The sequence below is a fragment of the Brienomyrus brachyistius genome, chromosome 6 (assembly GCF_023856365.1).
Source record: "Brienomyrus brachyistius isolate T26 chromosome 6, BBRACH_0.4, whole genome shotgun sequence".
Classification (NCBI taxonomy): Eukaryota; Metazoa; Chordata; class Actinopteri; order Osteoglossiformes; family Mormyridae; genus Brienomyrus; species Brienomyrus brachyistius.
Window position 1 is genome coordinate 12,796,325 of NC_064538.1, and position 18,148 is coordinate 12,814,472.

Here is an 18,148-nt window from a genome sequence, read left to right on the forward strand (position 1 = left end):
TCTCACTCTATTTATTACGGGGAAAGGTCAACGCAGATTTATTGTCCATGTATTTGATTACCCCCCCAAAAAAAAAAACCTTCTTGTACAGCACCTGCTGTAAAACCTTTGTGAGGAGTCAGAACGCATAGATGCTACATATGACAACATGCGTCACCCACAGGTTCACAATCATCACACTCGACACTCTATTTTTATGGATGACGTGCTGAGACGTCTCATGGGGGGGAACATCCTGCACAAGAGGAAGGGGACGTCAATGGCAAATGTGCGACGTCTATAAATTGTTCTATCTTCTGTAGTATTGATGAAAAAGTTATCACCAAAATATTCACCTGGAAATAATACAGCCCACACTTTGATGCGCTGCTTCGTTCGTCTCTCCTTGCTCTCTTTCCCTCCAATTCTGAGGTTCATACTTCCCTTTAGCATCTTTGCCTGTATGTCTTCCTTTCTCCTGTACATTCCCCTCTTTCTCCTCCACTTATCGCCTCTGGAGATGTAATGGACTCGCTCATGTATAATGGATAAACAGATCGGTTCGCAGTATAGCCCTCAATAACACCTCATAAATCTCCACAAACCATGACAAATCCTCATTATGCTAAAGCTCGCTGCTACTAAATAATTTGTTTTACACTATGTCACGTAGGCACTGCAGGAAGATATGCAGAGAGGTTAGACAATAAAGAAATTAATTTATGGATGTTTGTAAAATAAAGTAATTACATGTCATGAAAAGGGTAACTTGAGCTGAAAATTACTCACACAGTCATGTATGTATGTAATATACATAGATAATAAAAGCAGAGATTCTGGATAATATAACAAGCACACGCCCACACAAATGTGCCCACTCACTCTCACGATCGCATGTGCTGATTTACAGACCGTCAGGAGAACACAGCTCCCTCCAATGGTACGAACGTGCATGAGGGGGTTTAAGCAGCAGCATCCAATATCCGCACACAAACCACACGTGTGCCCACACACGCACACACACACACACACGACTTCTCGAGCTGCCTGGAGCGTGTCCATTTGCACAGGCAGGCACGCCACATCACTACTTGCAGCCGATCCCAGACAAGGCAAACCCCAAGAAAGAGACAAGCCAGGCCTTGCTGACAGGTGGGTCTTTCTCTCCATTCCCAGAGGACGGGCGTTTCTGTGGCCTGTCCCCCAGGCTGGGCCCCGAATGCTTACTTTGTCATCGTTGTCTGCACTAGACTCCCTTAACCTTTCTGCGGGGTTCATATTTTCTCAGCTTTTGTTGGAGCATGCGTGGTCTGCGGAAAGCCGGAGCAGACGCAGTGGTGCAGACCTCCGGGTGTCGAAATGTGGCTCCCACACAGTATTGCCGTGGAAACACCGCAGCATTAAGTCAAAACTCAGCTCAGCGTTGCTATCGGCCGGTCCTCGTGTTGGCCCCACATCAGTACCTGGCACATATTCCTCAAAACGTGTGAAAGGAAGCGACGGCATGTGGGCCACTGCTAGGGCCTCTATCTCCCAGTGACGGCTGCAGATTTGTATCTCCTTTTCCTTCTACTAGCTGCTCCCGCTAATTATACTTTGCTAAGACAAGTCCCTGCTGTAGTGGGAGGCTCTTCGGGGGAGCGATGCAGGGAAGTACAGACAGTGCACTGTGCTGGATATGTGGTACAGTACAGTGAGCTCAGCTCTGGAGGAGAGGGGGACACCGCTGTACTGGTAATGAGGTATTTCCTCATTGTGAGGCATTATCTCACTTCTGGGCCTTCGGAGCCTCAGATGCCTCAGATGTCAGCGGACACTTGAAATGACAAATAGCGTCGTCTTACGTTTGCAAAAAGTAAACTGGAGCAAGTAAAGTGTGAAAGAGTGTCGAGGAGGGAACACCAGACCTCTGGAAAACGAACCATTAGCACTTAAAACCTGCTGGCATGTCTGTGAAACAGCGTAGCGGGTTTCACTGCCGCGCAGGGTAGACAGTGCCGCAGGAAACATCAGACCGGCTACAAAAGCGTACAGAACGAAGCCCTGGCAGAATGTCCTCAGAATGGGACGACGATTCTTACAGTTTCCAGGGTTACAACATCTCCAGTGATCATATACGTAGCGTGATGTTGCAAGGGAGTCAGGACAGGAAACAAACTGTCTGTAGTGCTGCTCAGAAGGCAGGGTAACGTCCTCCCCACAGTGTGAGACCCTAATCCCAGGCCATATTCTCCGACTGAGCTACAAACATCCCAGGCTTACCAGGAAGAACTGACAAGCTGGAAATGTGTCCCCCCCCCCCCCAGGCACTCACAATCCAACGTCCATATGAATGTAAGAATCAATAAAAACTACCGCGGTAGTCATGCACGTATACACAAATCGTAATGCCGATTAGAAGGTTGTTTTATTATGAAGGTGATCATTTTGGCACGTTTCTGTTGACTTCTCAGGTCTTGTGTTTGCATTTTTTGGCATCTCCCTCGCAACATCACGTCTACTGCCATGACAATAAATGCATCTTCTATTTAAATATAGACTTAGTATTTCAAAAAATGTACGAATGCATTTTTACCCATCCAAGATGGATAGTATGGTGACATGGAGAACACCCTAGTGACTTTGCAGCACAATGCAGGCAGCACTGGGCACGAGACAGGGGTACGCCCTGCCAGGATGCCAGGCCATCGCACGGCTAATGCCAAAACACCTGATCCCACGTCTTGGAAGCATGGAGTGCCTGAAGGACACCAGCGTGATGCTGGAAGAACATGTGAACTTCTCAGACACTGAGTGGGGGGAGGAATCCAGACCTGAGTTACCATGAACTTTTATTAGATGTGCCTGTTGCTCTGAGATTATGGTGGAGGCCGGCAGACGTGCCCTGGACAGGCTGACGTAGCTGGATTCTGAAGAGATAGGAGATGAATTAGAACCTGTTCTTCTAGGTCCCCAGGCCTCTTCTCTGCTCATCCCTCCATCACCCCCCCCCCCCCACCTGTTCTAGGTCACCCAACCAGCCCCTAGGTGGATGAGGGAGGAGGCGGCAGCTTCTGGGCCTGTCAGGAGCAGCATCCAAGCAGGCTAAACTTACAGTCCCTCCCTTGTGCTGCTGTAAGGCACCCCCCCCCACCACCTCCCTGCAGTGTGTCTGAGCCGCAGCCCCCCCCCCACCCGATCCACATATATGCTGTTTGACCAACACACACCTACAACCATAGTGGATGTATTTCAAATTAATTAGCAAGTGCAAGATAAAAAGGGAGACTCCGGTGCATTGGAACGTCATGTGCATCTTGCTGCTGAGATGATGGAGCTCCGGAAGGTTTGCAGGATCACTCTGAGCCAACGTTAAATCGTATTCATTTTCTGCTGTCTTCCCCGACTGCCTCTAAAGCGCTTTTTCATTTGCTGGCTGCAGACGCAGTCGTGTAAATCACCCCTGTGAGTGACAAGTCGGTCCTTCTGAACCCGCTTTGTTGTGCACTAAATTCAGTTCCTCTGTGCTCTTATTCCTCGAAAACCCCTCCCTGCTTCCGAATCCCATGGTAACTTGCATGCTTGTGCATCACAGTATGCTTGCAAGGCAGATAGAAGTGAACATGTATGGGCGGGTGGGGGGGCACTGTGTCCAGCATTTACGACATGAACAGCAGGAGGGGAAGGACATACAGGACAAGCTATCCCACCCCCCCCCCCCGCCCCCCGATGGAAAAAAAAGTGAGGAGAATTGATGCAGGAGGGCTCCAAACATGAGAGCGCTTTTGGAAAGCAAATTCCTGCATAGCTAATGCGGCCTGCGGCCTCGTAATTACAGACAGGAGGCTGTCAGATAAAACTGGACTCAATCCTGACATAAAAAGTAACATTGGAAACGGGCACGAGAAACAGCAGGCAGTTGCTGCAGGGAAGGCGAATCCCCTCACTAACCTCAGATGAGCAGCACGGACATTTGGAGTCACGAGAATGACTGAGCTGGGAGCAGGGGGGAGGTGTTAGAGACAATTACATAATCCATTTGGATATTGATGTGATACCATGGTCTACCATGAACAGCTATTCATCTCTTAAGGAGGAAGATTGCCATGAGTCCCAATGACATCATGGAAGATTATGAATTGCCTCACCAGAGCAGACCCTGAGACTGTGCGACAGGGGCAAGCCGGAAGGCCTAGGTGACGACGCTGTGCCTACTGCCTACCACCAAGGCTACCTGAAATGTGAGCATGTGCCCCCCCCCGACATCCTTCCCAGTGGGAGATGGATAAATTGAAGGCAACTCTAGAAGGCATTGAAGTACATTGTGGGGACACAGATTCCCTCCGAAGCCAGATAAGCCACCGCATCATGAAGAAAACACTTCAGAAATTCATGGCACCAAAATTTCTTGTGTCCAGTCAGCTTGCCAGTGAGACCTCATGTTGAGGAAGCCATGCTTCTTCATAGTTCTGTTTTTAGCAAGAAGGAAAACCAGCAGACCTTGGATGAGAGTGTAAATAATCAAAGTAGTTCAGGAACGCTTCTGACTTTTATAAGAACAGAAAATGCTGCCAGAGAAAAATGTTCCACACTGCAGCCACTAAGCTGAAAGGATGATAGAGAGAATGAACGAGAGTGAATCACTTTTTGCAGCTGAATAATTAAGACCGCTGTGTGGGAGAACCAGAATTCACATCTCCTTCTTGCTTTTCACTCCCCTATTTTTGCCATTTTACATCCTTTCCCTGTCTGTTTTGGCTTCTGCGTTAGGAAGTGGAGCACTATGCCTTGCTGCACACAACGGCAACACAGCCTCTCCTGCACTGTGAGATTTTTCCTGTTTCTTCACCAGTCCTGAACACAGTTTCCCCCTGTGCCTGAGACTGAGGCGACTCTCACAAAGAAAGCATTTGGGCACAGAAACACACAAAGCATTTTTAAGTACCAGTTTGCCCATTGTTAGTAGGGATCCAGCTGAGAGTAGCAGAGATGAATGAATCTCTGTGCCGTATGCACAGGTAGTACTGAGAAACAAATTGTTTTATCCTATGCAGGCACATCTGATATAATACAATCCAATATGCAGTATAGACTTTAGTTGAATATTTAGTCAATAATACGCAATGCATTATGACAGTGTTTGTAACCTCTAATAAACAAACAGCAAAATAGATAGTAATTTCAGACAGTTCTTCACTCTTGTCTCTCACTTCTCTCTCTGTCTCTTTCTCTTCTGTATCAGCTCAGCTGTTTGTCTTGTCTACCTCAAACCACAGTGGTGGAGGTGCACAGAGGGGACAATATGTGGGAGGTAGAGAAGGATGCTGGATCAATGCAGAGCAGAATGCAGTATGCTTGAGGGTAGCACAGATCTGGACAACAAGGTGGTGGAATCTTGGGGGGAGGGGAATGAACAGGAGACGCAAACCTAGTGCATCAGTTCTTCTTCCACATACATATCATTTGCTTGTCATGTGGCTTGGGGGATAGAACTGTTGCCTAAAACTTCTAGGGTTGGGATTTTGTGTGTGGAGTTCACATATTCTCCCACTGTCGCGTAAGTTTCCTTCAACAAGCCAAAGACAATTGGTATCTCTGAATTGGCCTTGGTTGTGTGCATGTTGTGGGGTCCCACTGCCCTGCAATGTTGGGAGATAAGTGGACTGTTATTGTCATACTGTATGTTCCATCCATCCATCCTCTCACTCTTCGTCCTAGCCAGAGTTGGCACAGGGTAAAAGCAGGGGAATACCTTAGATCAATGTTTCCCTATCTGATCCTTGGGGACCCCCCAGACAGTCCATGTTTTTGGCCCCTCCCACCCCCAGGAGGTGGTCTCATAAGGGTTACGGGGGTCTCCGAAGACCAGATTGGGAAATGCTGCCCCTAAATGGGAGACTAGCCCCTGGCAGACTGATTTCCTTTCGTATATCTTTATCTTGACAGATACATAGGAAGTAGACTGAATGGAAGCCGTCACTGTCTTTGAACGCGTTTAGAGCAGGAGTAACAAGCTCCAAGAAGCAGAGGCCTAGCATGCTGGCTCAGCATGTCAGCATCCAGGCGGCCTGCAGTGCCAACACCCCGTGCATTTGAAGGGCCCCCCGAGTGCCCTTGCAATGCGAGCTCATTTCCATCCCAATTTTGCCACCTCAATAGAAGATGATTTCGGATCACTGCTGAAGAGAAACCAGATGGTGGCACTCACAGTGAGGAAGCGATGCACTGAGTATGCACCGTAAAGCTGCTGGAAGACATGACATTCACTGCAAAACTACTCAGGATTTGCAATGCATAAGGTCTAGTGGGTGTGCAGAGAGAGACAGAAAATGTTGATGACATCAGCTAAAAATAATAAAAATGTTTTTATTAAACCATAACTTTTACTGTCCCTGAGGTTGTGCCAGGCAGCTAGATACTTGGGTGCCATATTTTTACTTCCAACAGGCGTTCATGGGAAGACTGAAGGTCTGCACAGGGGTTGTGGGTAGAGATTCCTAAAAAAACACAAATGAATCAATATGGGCAGGAAAAGCCCTAATTTTAGCTGTAAACAGTTACAGTCTGAATTATCATTATTCAAAAAACAGAAAGAGACAGAAAAACATATATCTATACCTTCATAAAGCTGTGCAATACCAGGAGCTTAACTCCAGCAAGAGTCAAAAGTACTAACAGTGACCTACTACTGTAGTACTAGCACACATCAGCACAATTAGTACCTTCACTTTAATCACAAACACACCATGACTGAAAGGAACTCACACAAGAAAATCAAATGAAATGTTTTCGGTCTACAAATGCCAACTTATGCATAGTGAAAAATGGTGAGCAAACTGAAATGATGACCACGTGCAGGATCTGTGAGCAAAGGATGGGGAATGGAACTTGCTGACAGAAGAACTCCTGGCTGCCAGAGGTTGTGCTCATGTCGCAGTAGATAAAAAGGTTTATGGGGAACCATGTTCTCCTTTAAGGTATGACAGATACAGGGAGTGTAGAACACAGTACTTTACCTCAAAACCAAACCTGCTAACAATACAAATCCTAAATCAAGGGAGGGATTGACCTGGATTCCACTGAATTCCATACCTAGACAAGGAATGTTCATAATATTCCAGCAGCTGTAATTGTACAGTACTGTGCAAAAGTCTAAGGCAGTCAAAGAAAACCATGTTCAAATGATCTTTATTTTGGTGTAAAACCATAATATTGCCTATAAAAGCTCAGCTTTGCCATTTCCAAACCTCTACACTCTTGTAGTTTTTGACTAGCATAGCACCTAATCAATACCTCAATGTCTTTTTTTTTTTATAAAAAAAAAGACAAATTAAATTAATTAATTATAATTTCATTAATATATGGTATGTCTTGGGTGCCCCTGAGGACAGGTTTGGGAACTGAAGCAGTTTTCTAAGCCATCCAACAAGGTATCAGTAAGTTTCTGAAGAACAGAAGAAATCCCTGTTAGTTTATATTGCATACACATACTTATATTGTATTATGTGTACATAGTGTCCAGAAAAAAAGGCTTTAAAACATTTTAATTTTAAACGTTTTGCATAGTTCTTTGTGTAGAACAAAAAACATGACATGCTCTTTTATTGACATGTTTATATTACTCAGTTTGTTTTGAATATTGTGTATTAAATGCTTACGTAGTGCAAATTTGGCCAGTAAAACAAGTTAAACTGAATCACACAGAGAAACCGGTTAGGTAACTAAAGGGAGAACCACACTACCTTAGTGGCTTCCAGATCTACATGGAGTGAAACTACATTTGAAATTTAAATGGTCAATCAATCAGCTTTGTATGTCTAACTGACCATCAAATTCAAAGCTGATGCTTCCCTTCACATGGGCAGAGGGTAGGTTTTTCTCAACACAGGTGAGAAAATATGCACAATAGCGTCGGCAGCTCAACAAATTCTTATATACTGGCACGCAACTAATTAATATGGTTTTAATTTTTAAAAAATAATGGAGGAAGCCTATCAAATAGCCAATAGATTTCATCTAAAAAGATTTAAAGTAAAAACATATACCAATTTTCAGGAAACTTCAGTACTTTTCAATCATTAATACTAAATAATACTAAGTGTTATGAATTTTTAAATTTCAATTAGAAAGTTCCTTTGGGCAGACGGGTGGCAGGGAGACAGAAAGATAAACGACCCGCACTGGCCATTTTGGCTCAGTCCGAAGCTGTACGTTCAATTAAAAGTCCTCCGTCGTTAGGTCCAAAATGGCCGATGCGGCAGCTTGGTTTCCTAGCAATATCCAGTTATAGCTGCTTCGCCATTTAACGTCATATCGCTGGATAAGAGGAAGCGGCGCTTCTCCGCCGAGTCAGAGACCAGCGTAGAATCTGCCGGCGCGTCTCCCGCGCACCAGTCAGACACGCTCACGGCGGAACCGCGAGCCAGCTCAAGCGACTGACTGACTGACGCGCGCTCTCGCGCTCTGCGGCGCAGCGGAATGGAATGGCGGAGGGGGGCGGCAGGTGCAGTAGCAGGAGCCGACGGGCGGGGATGGGAATCTGCCTCGCAAATTCCGCTTCCCCCAAGTATGGATCCGATACCTTTAGCGACTGTGGGACGACTTTGACTTTCATCTCTTTCGGATAGAGCATCGTGGAAATACGCATGAAGAAATACTGGCGCAAAGAAAGAAGTGAATATCATATGACGAATATACTGAAATATATATTTAGAAACGATGCATCATTTGTAAAGACAGCATGATTAACCGGAGCATATATGTATTAATATTTTTAATGCATAAATGATTTACCCAATTACCTCCTTAATGGAAAATAAATTGAATCTGCAAGAACAGTTTTATAATTAGTCCGTAATAATTATGGGGAAACGACCCAAGTCTGTTTGGGATTCTATAATGACAGCTTAATTATATAAATATATATTTTCATATGTATTTTTGTTTAATCTGCATGTATTTGAAGAGCACGGACTACAGCGCTGCTTTGCCTTCGCCGTTCAATAGCTGGCGTTTCCTCAAGCTGAATCACCGTCCGAGAGCCGCATTCGGCCGTCGGAGCGGGGATATCCCGATAAAAACTGACGTTTGAAGTGGATACCAGCAGAAGAGTTAAGAAGACTGCTCTGGAACGACCGAGGAGAAAAATTATACAAGACATCTTGACAGCAGTTGAAGAATTTCTGGTTTGTTGTTCATTCTTATTGCCCACCTATTCGTCGTTTCTCCATCTCCGCAGCGCCTGCCAGGGTGGAAGCAGGTGTTACGCGGAGGAGCAAACGAGGGGGACTGGAAAAGATATCGTTGCTTTATCTAATATTATTTTTCATTTATTTTTGGGCATCTGATCAGTGTTCTACTATTTAAGCATATACGGAATTAATAGATATAGGTAAAGAAAAGGAATAATCAGCACGGAGGATTCAAGGAATGTTGATGAGTCGTTCGAAGAGAAAGGAGAGAAATGGGACCTTTTCAGAGCCTAGTGTTATGAAAACCGGAGAGAAAGCGATGTGCACTGCGAACAAATAATTTTTTTGTAAGTTAACATAAGGGAGATGATGAGTGTGTATGTCCAAGAAATAAGGCAATGGGTGATTCTGGGGGGAGTTGAGTGAGTGTGTGTGTGTGTGTGTGTGTGTGTGAGTGTGTGTGTGAGAGGATGAGAGCGTGTGAGTGCGTGCGTGCGTGCCTTGCAGATTAGAAAACTGAAGTGAGTAACCTTTAAGGGGAGCACATTGTGGTCAGCTGCAGAGGGGGGATCACAACAGGAGGACGTGTGCGGATGCAGACAGGAATGGAGAATTTGCACAAACGATGGATGTAGAACAAGATGGCTTTGCTCTGATGGAGATGAAGTTTGGGAGATGCTCAGCCATTTGTTACTATGGACATGTGTAGCTCGCATTCTCTCCGACTGGATTTTTTTTACGCATTTCTTCTTTCATACTCCTTATTCTCGTCCCACCCCCCCTCCATGGGATGGAAGGCTGAGTGTTTGCTTTAGATTTTTTTGCTCAACGGATTCATTGATTGGCATTCATTAGCCAAACAGAACAACCACAGTTTTACTTTATAAAGAAGCAGCCACTACATGAACAGATACCGCAGAGGCACCTATAGACGGAAATAAATCTCACCTCTATCTGGATTACTGACGCTCCCTCAGACATTTGGAGCCAGTTTCTCGTGAATTGATTTTGTTGACCTTGCCTGTCTTGGTGGCCTTTCGAAAACATGGCCAATGAAATAAATTCTGAGGAGTAGAAGAGAAGCAAGTGAAGGGTTATTAGCTGCTGTCTTTTCCCCGGCTGTCAATCAGCCCCCCTCCTGACATACAGGAATCCCCTAATCCCCCCCCCCCCCCCAAAATACATAGTATATTTCAAAAGTGATAGACTTTGACAGGCTATGATGTCCTTCCTCATAACACTGTTGTCTCCATCCTCCTGAACAATCGACGATTCCCTTCACTGGACCGCATTTTTGGTTACATGCAGGTTACATGTGAAAGAACCACACCAGTTCCCGCACACAGAAACACACACACGTAGAATTCCTTTCTTTATGGATTCTATCTCAGCAAGAACATTTAATTCTTAACAGTTGAGACAGTGTAAACTGGATGTTTTCTATTCCACCGTAACTCATAGGGAGAGAAGCGGGAAAAACAGATCGGTGACCCACCTTTGTCAGACCATTCATTGATAGTCCTCTCCCCCCCACTTGCTCTCAGTGGGGGGGGGGGACACGTTCTCAGAGCCATCCTGGGTAATTGCTTCTGCGGTTAGCCAGGTGCGAGGCCCCTGACCATGGACGCAGGTCAGGGCAGCCCGGAGAGCCCCAACAGGGCTGTTGAGTACCTTCTTGAGCTCAACAACATCATTGAGAGTCAGCAGAAGCTCCTGGAAACTCAGAGGCGGCGGATTGAGGAGCTGGAGGTCCAGCTGGACCGGCTGAGCCAAGAAAACAAGGATCTCCGCTTAGACCGCCAGCCCCGTGCATCGGAGCCCGGCAGGTCGGTCCACCAGAACCCCGCAGTCTCCACACCCAGCCACGCGGCCCACTCCCACAACAGCAATGCCAGCACCGGCCCACCTCCCCCTCCCCCGGTGCCGGCACGGGACCGGCGTGTGCACACCAGGCTCTCACGGGGACTCTCCTGTGGATCGGCCCCAGTGGACAGGGAGAAAGACAGGGAGAGACTGGACCGGACGGACAGCTCCAGCACCAGCCCAGCCACCACACTGCACAGACAGTGAGTCCTCCACTGCTTGCACTGTATACTTGCCTTTCATTCTCATGCTCGCTACTGAAGCACCAAGGCCTGTTTCTATACTGGATGAAATACAACAGTACATATCAGTATAATAAAAAGAGATGCTTAAATGCACAGGTATATTTGTTGGCACCTGAATACTTAGAACTGAAATTGATTTCTTAGTTGCATAAATGACATTTATAGTGTGTTGATCCCCCCCCCCGCTCGTAGCTGTGGGATTTCAGAAGGGTAGGATGGATATGATCTGTGTGCCGTCTTATTTTCATTACGGTTGGCTGTTGGCAATAATGAAGCGGAAAGCGGCGTTTGACTGCAGTTGGCTGTGTCACATGCCAGAGCAAACTAACGATTATCCAGCGACCTATATGTTTCGAGAGAGGAAAGGCTGTAACAGACCCTGTCACGACTTATCATGTTACCATTTCTGCGCATTCAAGTATAATGCCAGAATGGAGAAGCAGGCGGAATCAACAGCTGAAGCTGGAGGGCACTGTAGCGACGGAGGTTAGTTGTTCGACCGCTGTGGTCCCTCTTCCCCTTAAGGGAAGCCCCTACGGCATGGCCGGCACCGCACTGATTAATGCCTGCTGACTTCCAGAGTCTGCTGTTAACGGGGTTTGCCTTGCTGGACTCCCTGTTCCCTACAGCACGTGAAGCGTTACGGCAGTGTCCAGTTGGCTTTGCCAGCAGTAAACGGAAAGAGCAGACGTGGAGAAATCAGCAGCTGTTAGGGTGTTTTTCCGATTGGTCCTCTTTGTGTGTATGTTTGGACATAGCAGTGTGAGAAAGTGCATTATCGGCTTGTGTAGCCTGTATTACATGCTTTTTCGGGTGAACAGTGCATGTGAGACGACATACAGCAGCTGAGCTTCGTATAATTGTGTGTGTGTGGGTGTGTGTCTGTGTGTGTGCACACACATGTGAAAATCACCTGCATGTAGACTGACCTTCCTATCCAGTAATTTGGCACCGTCCATAAAACCCCTCTGTGATCAGAGCCATTTCCCAGAGATTCATGTCTATCTCATCCGGTCTCATTCTCTGTTATGGAGAAATGTGGCTGTAAGTACTCATATAATACTCATTTTTCCGAGCGTTTGGTGTATTTTACAGTAGCTAATAGAGAATACTCCTATCCGACCAGGAGCTACGAGGAATTAAGTGGTCACTTCTTTCTTGTTCATTTGGTGGGGTGCATCATTTCTGTGGGCTGTTTGAGACATGATTTTGTCTGTGTGTGTGTGTGTGTGTGGGTCATGTATATATTGCATTGTGGGAAACACATGTCCCCACAATGTGATAAAATGCTGTTATTTTGATGTTGTGTGGACCATTTCTTCATTCCCCACAAGGGAAACTCAATTTTATGTATATAAAAAAACTGTAACTGCAATCAAAAAACTAAAAATTGTTTGGTTACTTATGGTTAAGGTTAGGGCTGGGTAAGGGGGTTAAAGGTTGTCATAGTTAGGATTATGGTTTTGCTCATAGAAATGAATGGATGGTCCCCACAAAGGTATGAATACAAATGTGTGTGTGTGTGTGTGTTGTAAGCAGAGCTTTCATAAATAGAATTGGGCCAGATATCGGCATTAAACATCAGGGTTTGGGCAGTCAGGCTTTGCTGTTGCAGCTAAGTCAATCATGCAAACAGACAGTCTCTTTTTTTAACCATGGCTGCATGTGAGTGCATGTGCTCTTGGCTAATGTAAGGATGGATGTGTGTAGGGGGGATGACTTCAGCTCATTTTGTGTAGGAGAATGACGTTCCCTCCTTGTAAGTTGAGTGCGTTTTTGTGTGCGTGCCTCTGTGTGGGTGAGTATTATGGTAGCACCTAAGAGAGAGAGAGACCCTGTGAGTCAAACATGTTTTACTTGTAACCGTTTTGGCTTCTTTTGAAATTCAAAGATGCAGAGGTAAAAACTCTGCTAGCTCACTGTCTACTCTTCTGTGATTTTTAAACACGGGAGAAACTGAGATGCTTTTAATGGCCGTTTAACGCTTGTTAGCTCTTCAAAATATGTTCTTAAGTAAAAGCTGTCTGTTAACAGATCCACGCAAGGCAGCCGAGGAACACGCTCTGTAGTTTGCAGTGGTTCTTTCAAGCCTGCGATAATGCAGCTTTCCTTTTCACATTGGCTACCAATTTTACACCTCGCAGGTTAGGCCAGCAAGCTCTGTTTCCTGAGTGGCGCGTCACTTTGAAAGGTAACTGATCTCTTTATTACTCACCCCTGCAGCATCCGGTCTACATGCCAGTCCATTTCCACCCTGGCCCTTGTGGTGAAAGGATGCATCGTGCTGCAGTACAAACTCATGAACCTCAAAACTTCCCATTAAAGTAATTTAAAAGGCATTTCTACTGAAAAAGACCAGAGGGTGTTAAAAATCAGACTGCTCAGTTATTTGTGGATACGCCTGAAGTTCAGATGCTGCGTAGGATTAATGGCAGAGACGGATAATGTCAGGCATGACCCAGGGCGGAGGCCGCGAAAATGGCCGTACATGCTGCCGCCGACTGCACTCAGCCCTTATACCGTTTAGGTCTCCCGTCTTTCGAAATCAGAGCTCTTTTTTTTCGGAAGAGCGAGAGCATGGTGAGTGGAATTTTATTAAATCATTGGGGACATTCGGAAAAGGCCCTTGATTTTTGAATTGCTGCTGATTATGCTGAGATACGGTAAACGCGGGTGGCTGCACATTAGCGACCGTTTGCAGGGAAACGGCTGTTTGGAAAGAGACATTCCATTTCGGAGTGTGGTGGGGCGTGCCGGCCAACGTCCTGTGGGCGGGGGTGAGATGTAGGGGGCAGTGCATACCCAGATTTCACAGCCAAATGCATTTCTCCGACACTTTGGATAGAAGCGGGGGCTCTGGCCCCTTGCCCCGCCCCCCCACAGCACAGCTGTGCCTGGTGACCCGCGTGTGCAGGGTGCTGGGGCGGGAAGGGCGGAGAATCCCTCTGGTGCTGCTGGGGTACGGCCGGACAAATTTATTATGTGTTTATGGGAGTTGTGTAAAGATACTTGTGGTGAGGGTTAGCATGTAGAAGAAGGAAATATCTGTAGTAAGTTACGCGGTATTAGAAGACAACTTTATTGGCATGTATAGCAGAGAAGAAAAGTGGAGGACTGGGACTGATAGAAAGGCAAAAGAGAGACGCAGAACGATCAAGCAGAACGGTGTGGGGGGAGGTTTGGGGGAGTGGGCGGCCGAGACGGAGATCAGCGGCACAGAGAGATGGGTCTGAGCCAAAGCCTGGGCTCAGAATGCCAGCCCGTCTGGGCCTTAGTGTCCGCGGAAAGCTGCAGGCGATAAAGCAGGCCGGAGTTCCAGGGGCCGTACATGCACCTGGGCAGGCATTTTCCCCCTAGACGAGCCAAAAGGATGATGAGTGTCTGGATCTCCTCTGGTGGCAAGAGCAGCAGAGGTGTCCATTTAAACACACAGAGTGGCCATGGATTCGCCAGGGCAACGATGGAGATGATTCAGGTATAGAAGACATTGACCATGTTTCTGTGGATGTTTTTCTTTTTCTTTTGGTTCAAGTGCTTCTGTTGAGGTGGCAGGCAGCCCTGTACCTGACTGACAGGCAGCCCTGTACCTGACTGACAGGCAGCCCTGTACCTGACTGACAGGCAGCCCTGTACCTGACTGACAGCAAAGCAGTACTAAGTTGCCTGTACTTTTGGATAGTGTGCAGACTGATACATAGACCAGCACTCTAAATAATCCCCATGCAATCCCCCAAGGCCGGTTCCCAGGAATAGTGGATCAAGACAGGGGAGAAGCGCTTTCCAAGCTACTGAAGTTCAGCTTGGTGTTCTCTGAACTCTCACATTTGTTCAGGTCCTTAATCCCCCAGGAATGGGATTACTGACATTAGAGCACAGGTCTGACCCAGACCTCTGAAATCAACCCAGGTAACAAAAGCCTTTTGAAGGACTTTCTTTGCTCCCAGTCTGGTATCTGCACCCTTGTACTTTATTTAGCCTTTAAAACAAAGTTTATATTCCCATCGTCCTCTGCAATAACAACAAAACAGAATCAGTGAGTGAGCAGCACCTGGGAAGCGATGCTCTGCTCCCTCTCTGACCAGACTGGCCAGGCTCTCCTGGCCAATGAAGGCCGCTTCTCCGTTGGTCTTGGATAGGGAACCTCTGCTCCCTGTCCGTCAATGACACCTATTAATAAATGATATGCACCGGCCATCAATATGGGCATTAAATGCAGTGATAAATGAGTAATGAGGCCGGGGCCGGCCCTCCCGCTGGGGGGGCTGTCTGTCGTGTCTGTTCCCAGCTTGGCACTTTTGGCTTAACTCACTCAGGTATTTATTATCCCTTTTTCTCCCCATGTGCTGCCTTATTTTACCTCCCAATTCTTTGCCCGTAGAGACGTTTGAGCTCACTGTTTATGATGATTGATTTCTTTGGATTTGTGTGTGTGTGTGTGTGTGTTTTATGCTGGGGGCTCTTACTAAGCATTCGACTCAGGGCCTGTCTGCACAGGTTGTCGCGCCTGACGCATAGGTCGCTTTGGACAAAAGCGTCTGCAGAATAAATGTAACTGCGACGCGTTCAGACATCAGATTCTGGAATTGTGTTGAAATAGCCACATTTGAGCATAATCGATATGTAATTCTTTGTACTAAGTGTTTAATAAAAATCAAATATCGAAAATGTGTATGAAAGGGAAAGGGGTGTTTATGTTCCAGATTATCGCACTGAGATGTTGCCGTAGCAGCACGGCTTATTCTTGCATGCAGACAATCTGACCCCCTGCCTGCTACATGGTCTCTCTCTCTCTCGTCCTCCCTCGCCTTCCTCCTTTCCTTCTGCGAACCACCCCCGTTCTCCTCCGCTCCAGGTCGGCTGACTATGTATTCCCCGTCCCCCTAGCCTCCTCTGTCCCCCAAATCTCTCTTCTCCGTTGCTTCCTCCTCTTCCCGACTCCCTCCATCACTGTCGCTCCGCCCCTTTTGCCCTCCCCCGTGCTGTGCTGACAGATGGTGCATCGCTAAGTGATACTGTGGATATTTTTTTTGTCTTTTTGAGTCATGGGGATCGGTTATACCTTCCCTTTTCCTAGACTTGTGTGTGTGTGTTTATAGTAACAGTAGAATTACTGTAGTTGGGTTAGACTAACGTGTGTGTGTGTGTGTGTGTGTGTGTGTGAGTGTGTGCATATGTACGCGTCACAGTGTTTTCTGTGTCCTTGTCCCCTCCCAGCTCTCCCCCTTCCATCACGTCCCTGACATCATCCATCCCATAAATCAGCTCACACTCATTCCGAAGCTGCATCCCAGCGTCCCACTGGAGCCACTGAACAGGGCAACGCTCTTCTGATTGTACTGCTACCCCCCCCCCCCCCCCCGCCCCCCCTCATTCTGACTGGGGGCACACAGCGCGCTGCTTGTCTGTCTCCTACTAGCTGCTTTGGGAATGCAGACCCGGTGAATGAAACACCGCGACTCTTTGAAGTCAAGGTGGAGAAACAAGTCCGTCATAAAGCAGGAGAGTTTCCCCCCTCGCTGGTGTGTTAGGGCTGCAATACACACGCAAGCTCACACAGGCACGCGCGCACACACTACGCCAGCCCTTTGTGGCGGTACTTAAGGGGTATCCTGCAGGCCATCTCCCGCTCGCCTGGCACACCTCACCCTCGCCACACATGCAGCATGGGACTAGCCTGTCATCGCAGCCAGCACAGAAATACAGAGAGCGCGTGCAGAAAGGCCTGTCTCAGTATGTCACATTGACATCTGGCAGCAGTGAGCGTCAGCCATGTTTTTAACATCCCAAAATGCCGGGGTCGTGTGCCGTCTGGTGAAAGTTTTTGTGGGTGTGCCGGAGCCGTGCTGCTAGATAGCTGAGGGCTACTTGGCTCTTCATCCTCTCAGCGTTTCCTTTCTACCATTAAGAAGGGAACTTGGAAAGAATGGTTACTGGTTTGAACGTGAAGCACAACAGCAGGGCATATAGAAAGTTTATATAGATATGCAAGTGTGTGTGTGTTTGTGTGTGTTTGTGTGTGGGAGGAATAGAGGGAAAGCAGCATATGAGTGCTACCAGCAGGATTAATTAGTGTGACCTGAGTTTAATTACACTCCTCCCCATAGGTGGCACTCACTGCTGTGCACATGATCTACTGAGCAGGGCACTCAGTATCTGTCCCAGACTGAATGTTGTAGCTACTGGAGCGTCTAATATAACAACTCAGGAGGCCAGGAAGTGACCTCAGACCGACCCCTGCTATGCCCTGACCTTGGAGGCTCAGTGATGCTGATAAGTGACGTTGGGTGAAAGATAATTCACCTTAAGTTATCTCTGTAGGAGAATAAATGCTGAGCTAAACATGGTCATGCGACCGGGCTCGCTAACAACATAACGCTGATAATTAATCTCCTAATCGGACAGTAGGGGAGGGATCACACTGTTAAAGGGATATATTAGTGGACCAAGATGGCTATGTGCACATTATTTAGCTGCCTAGCAGACTCACTAACCTATGTTTTCATCAGCACCACACCGTATTGGCAGAAAGAACGGTGAAGCTGTGGTGGCTTGCATTCTATGGCAGATCATTTGTAGGTAATAATTCCAGCTTCACACTGTGGCTCTGGTTAATGAGACATAATGTGCAGGAGGCCTGTAATGTTTCAGGAGAGCGATTACCCACGCAGAAGCCGGGACTTATGTGGCGTAATAAGGGCTGCGCACGTCTCCCTGTTTGCCTGGTAGATCACCAATTAGTAATTGACTCCCTGTCCTCTGCTTTCCTAAGCAATATTTCTTAAAATATGTGCATTCATCATGTGTGCCAGCTCGTAGGCTGACGCATACATGATAAGTTACACAATGTAAACAACGGCCATTATTTACGTCGTTCGGTATATCGAATGAGAC

The 18,148-nt window shown here is 46.9% G+C and overlaps 1 protein-coding gene across 1 annotated transcript in view; it reads left to right on the forward strand.

Moving 5' to 3' along the window:
• The first annotated feature begins 8,133 nt into the window (after positions 1-8,133).
• Positions 8,134-18,148, forward strand: part of LOC125744354 (IQ motif and SEC7 domain-containing protein 2-like) — a 73,347-nt gene continuing 63,332 nt past the window's right edge. Inside the window, 2 exon segments of the mRNA XM_049016067.1 lie at positions 8,134-8,461; positions 8,924-11,215. Of these exon segments, the coding sequence (XP_048872024.1) occupies positions 10,770-11,215 (446 nt within the window). The 5' untranslated portion in view covers positions 8,134-8,461; positions 8,924-10,769.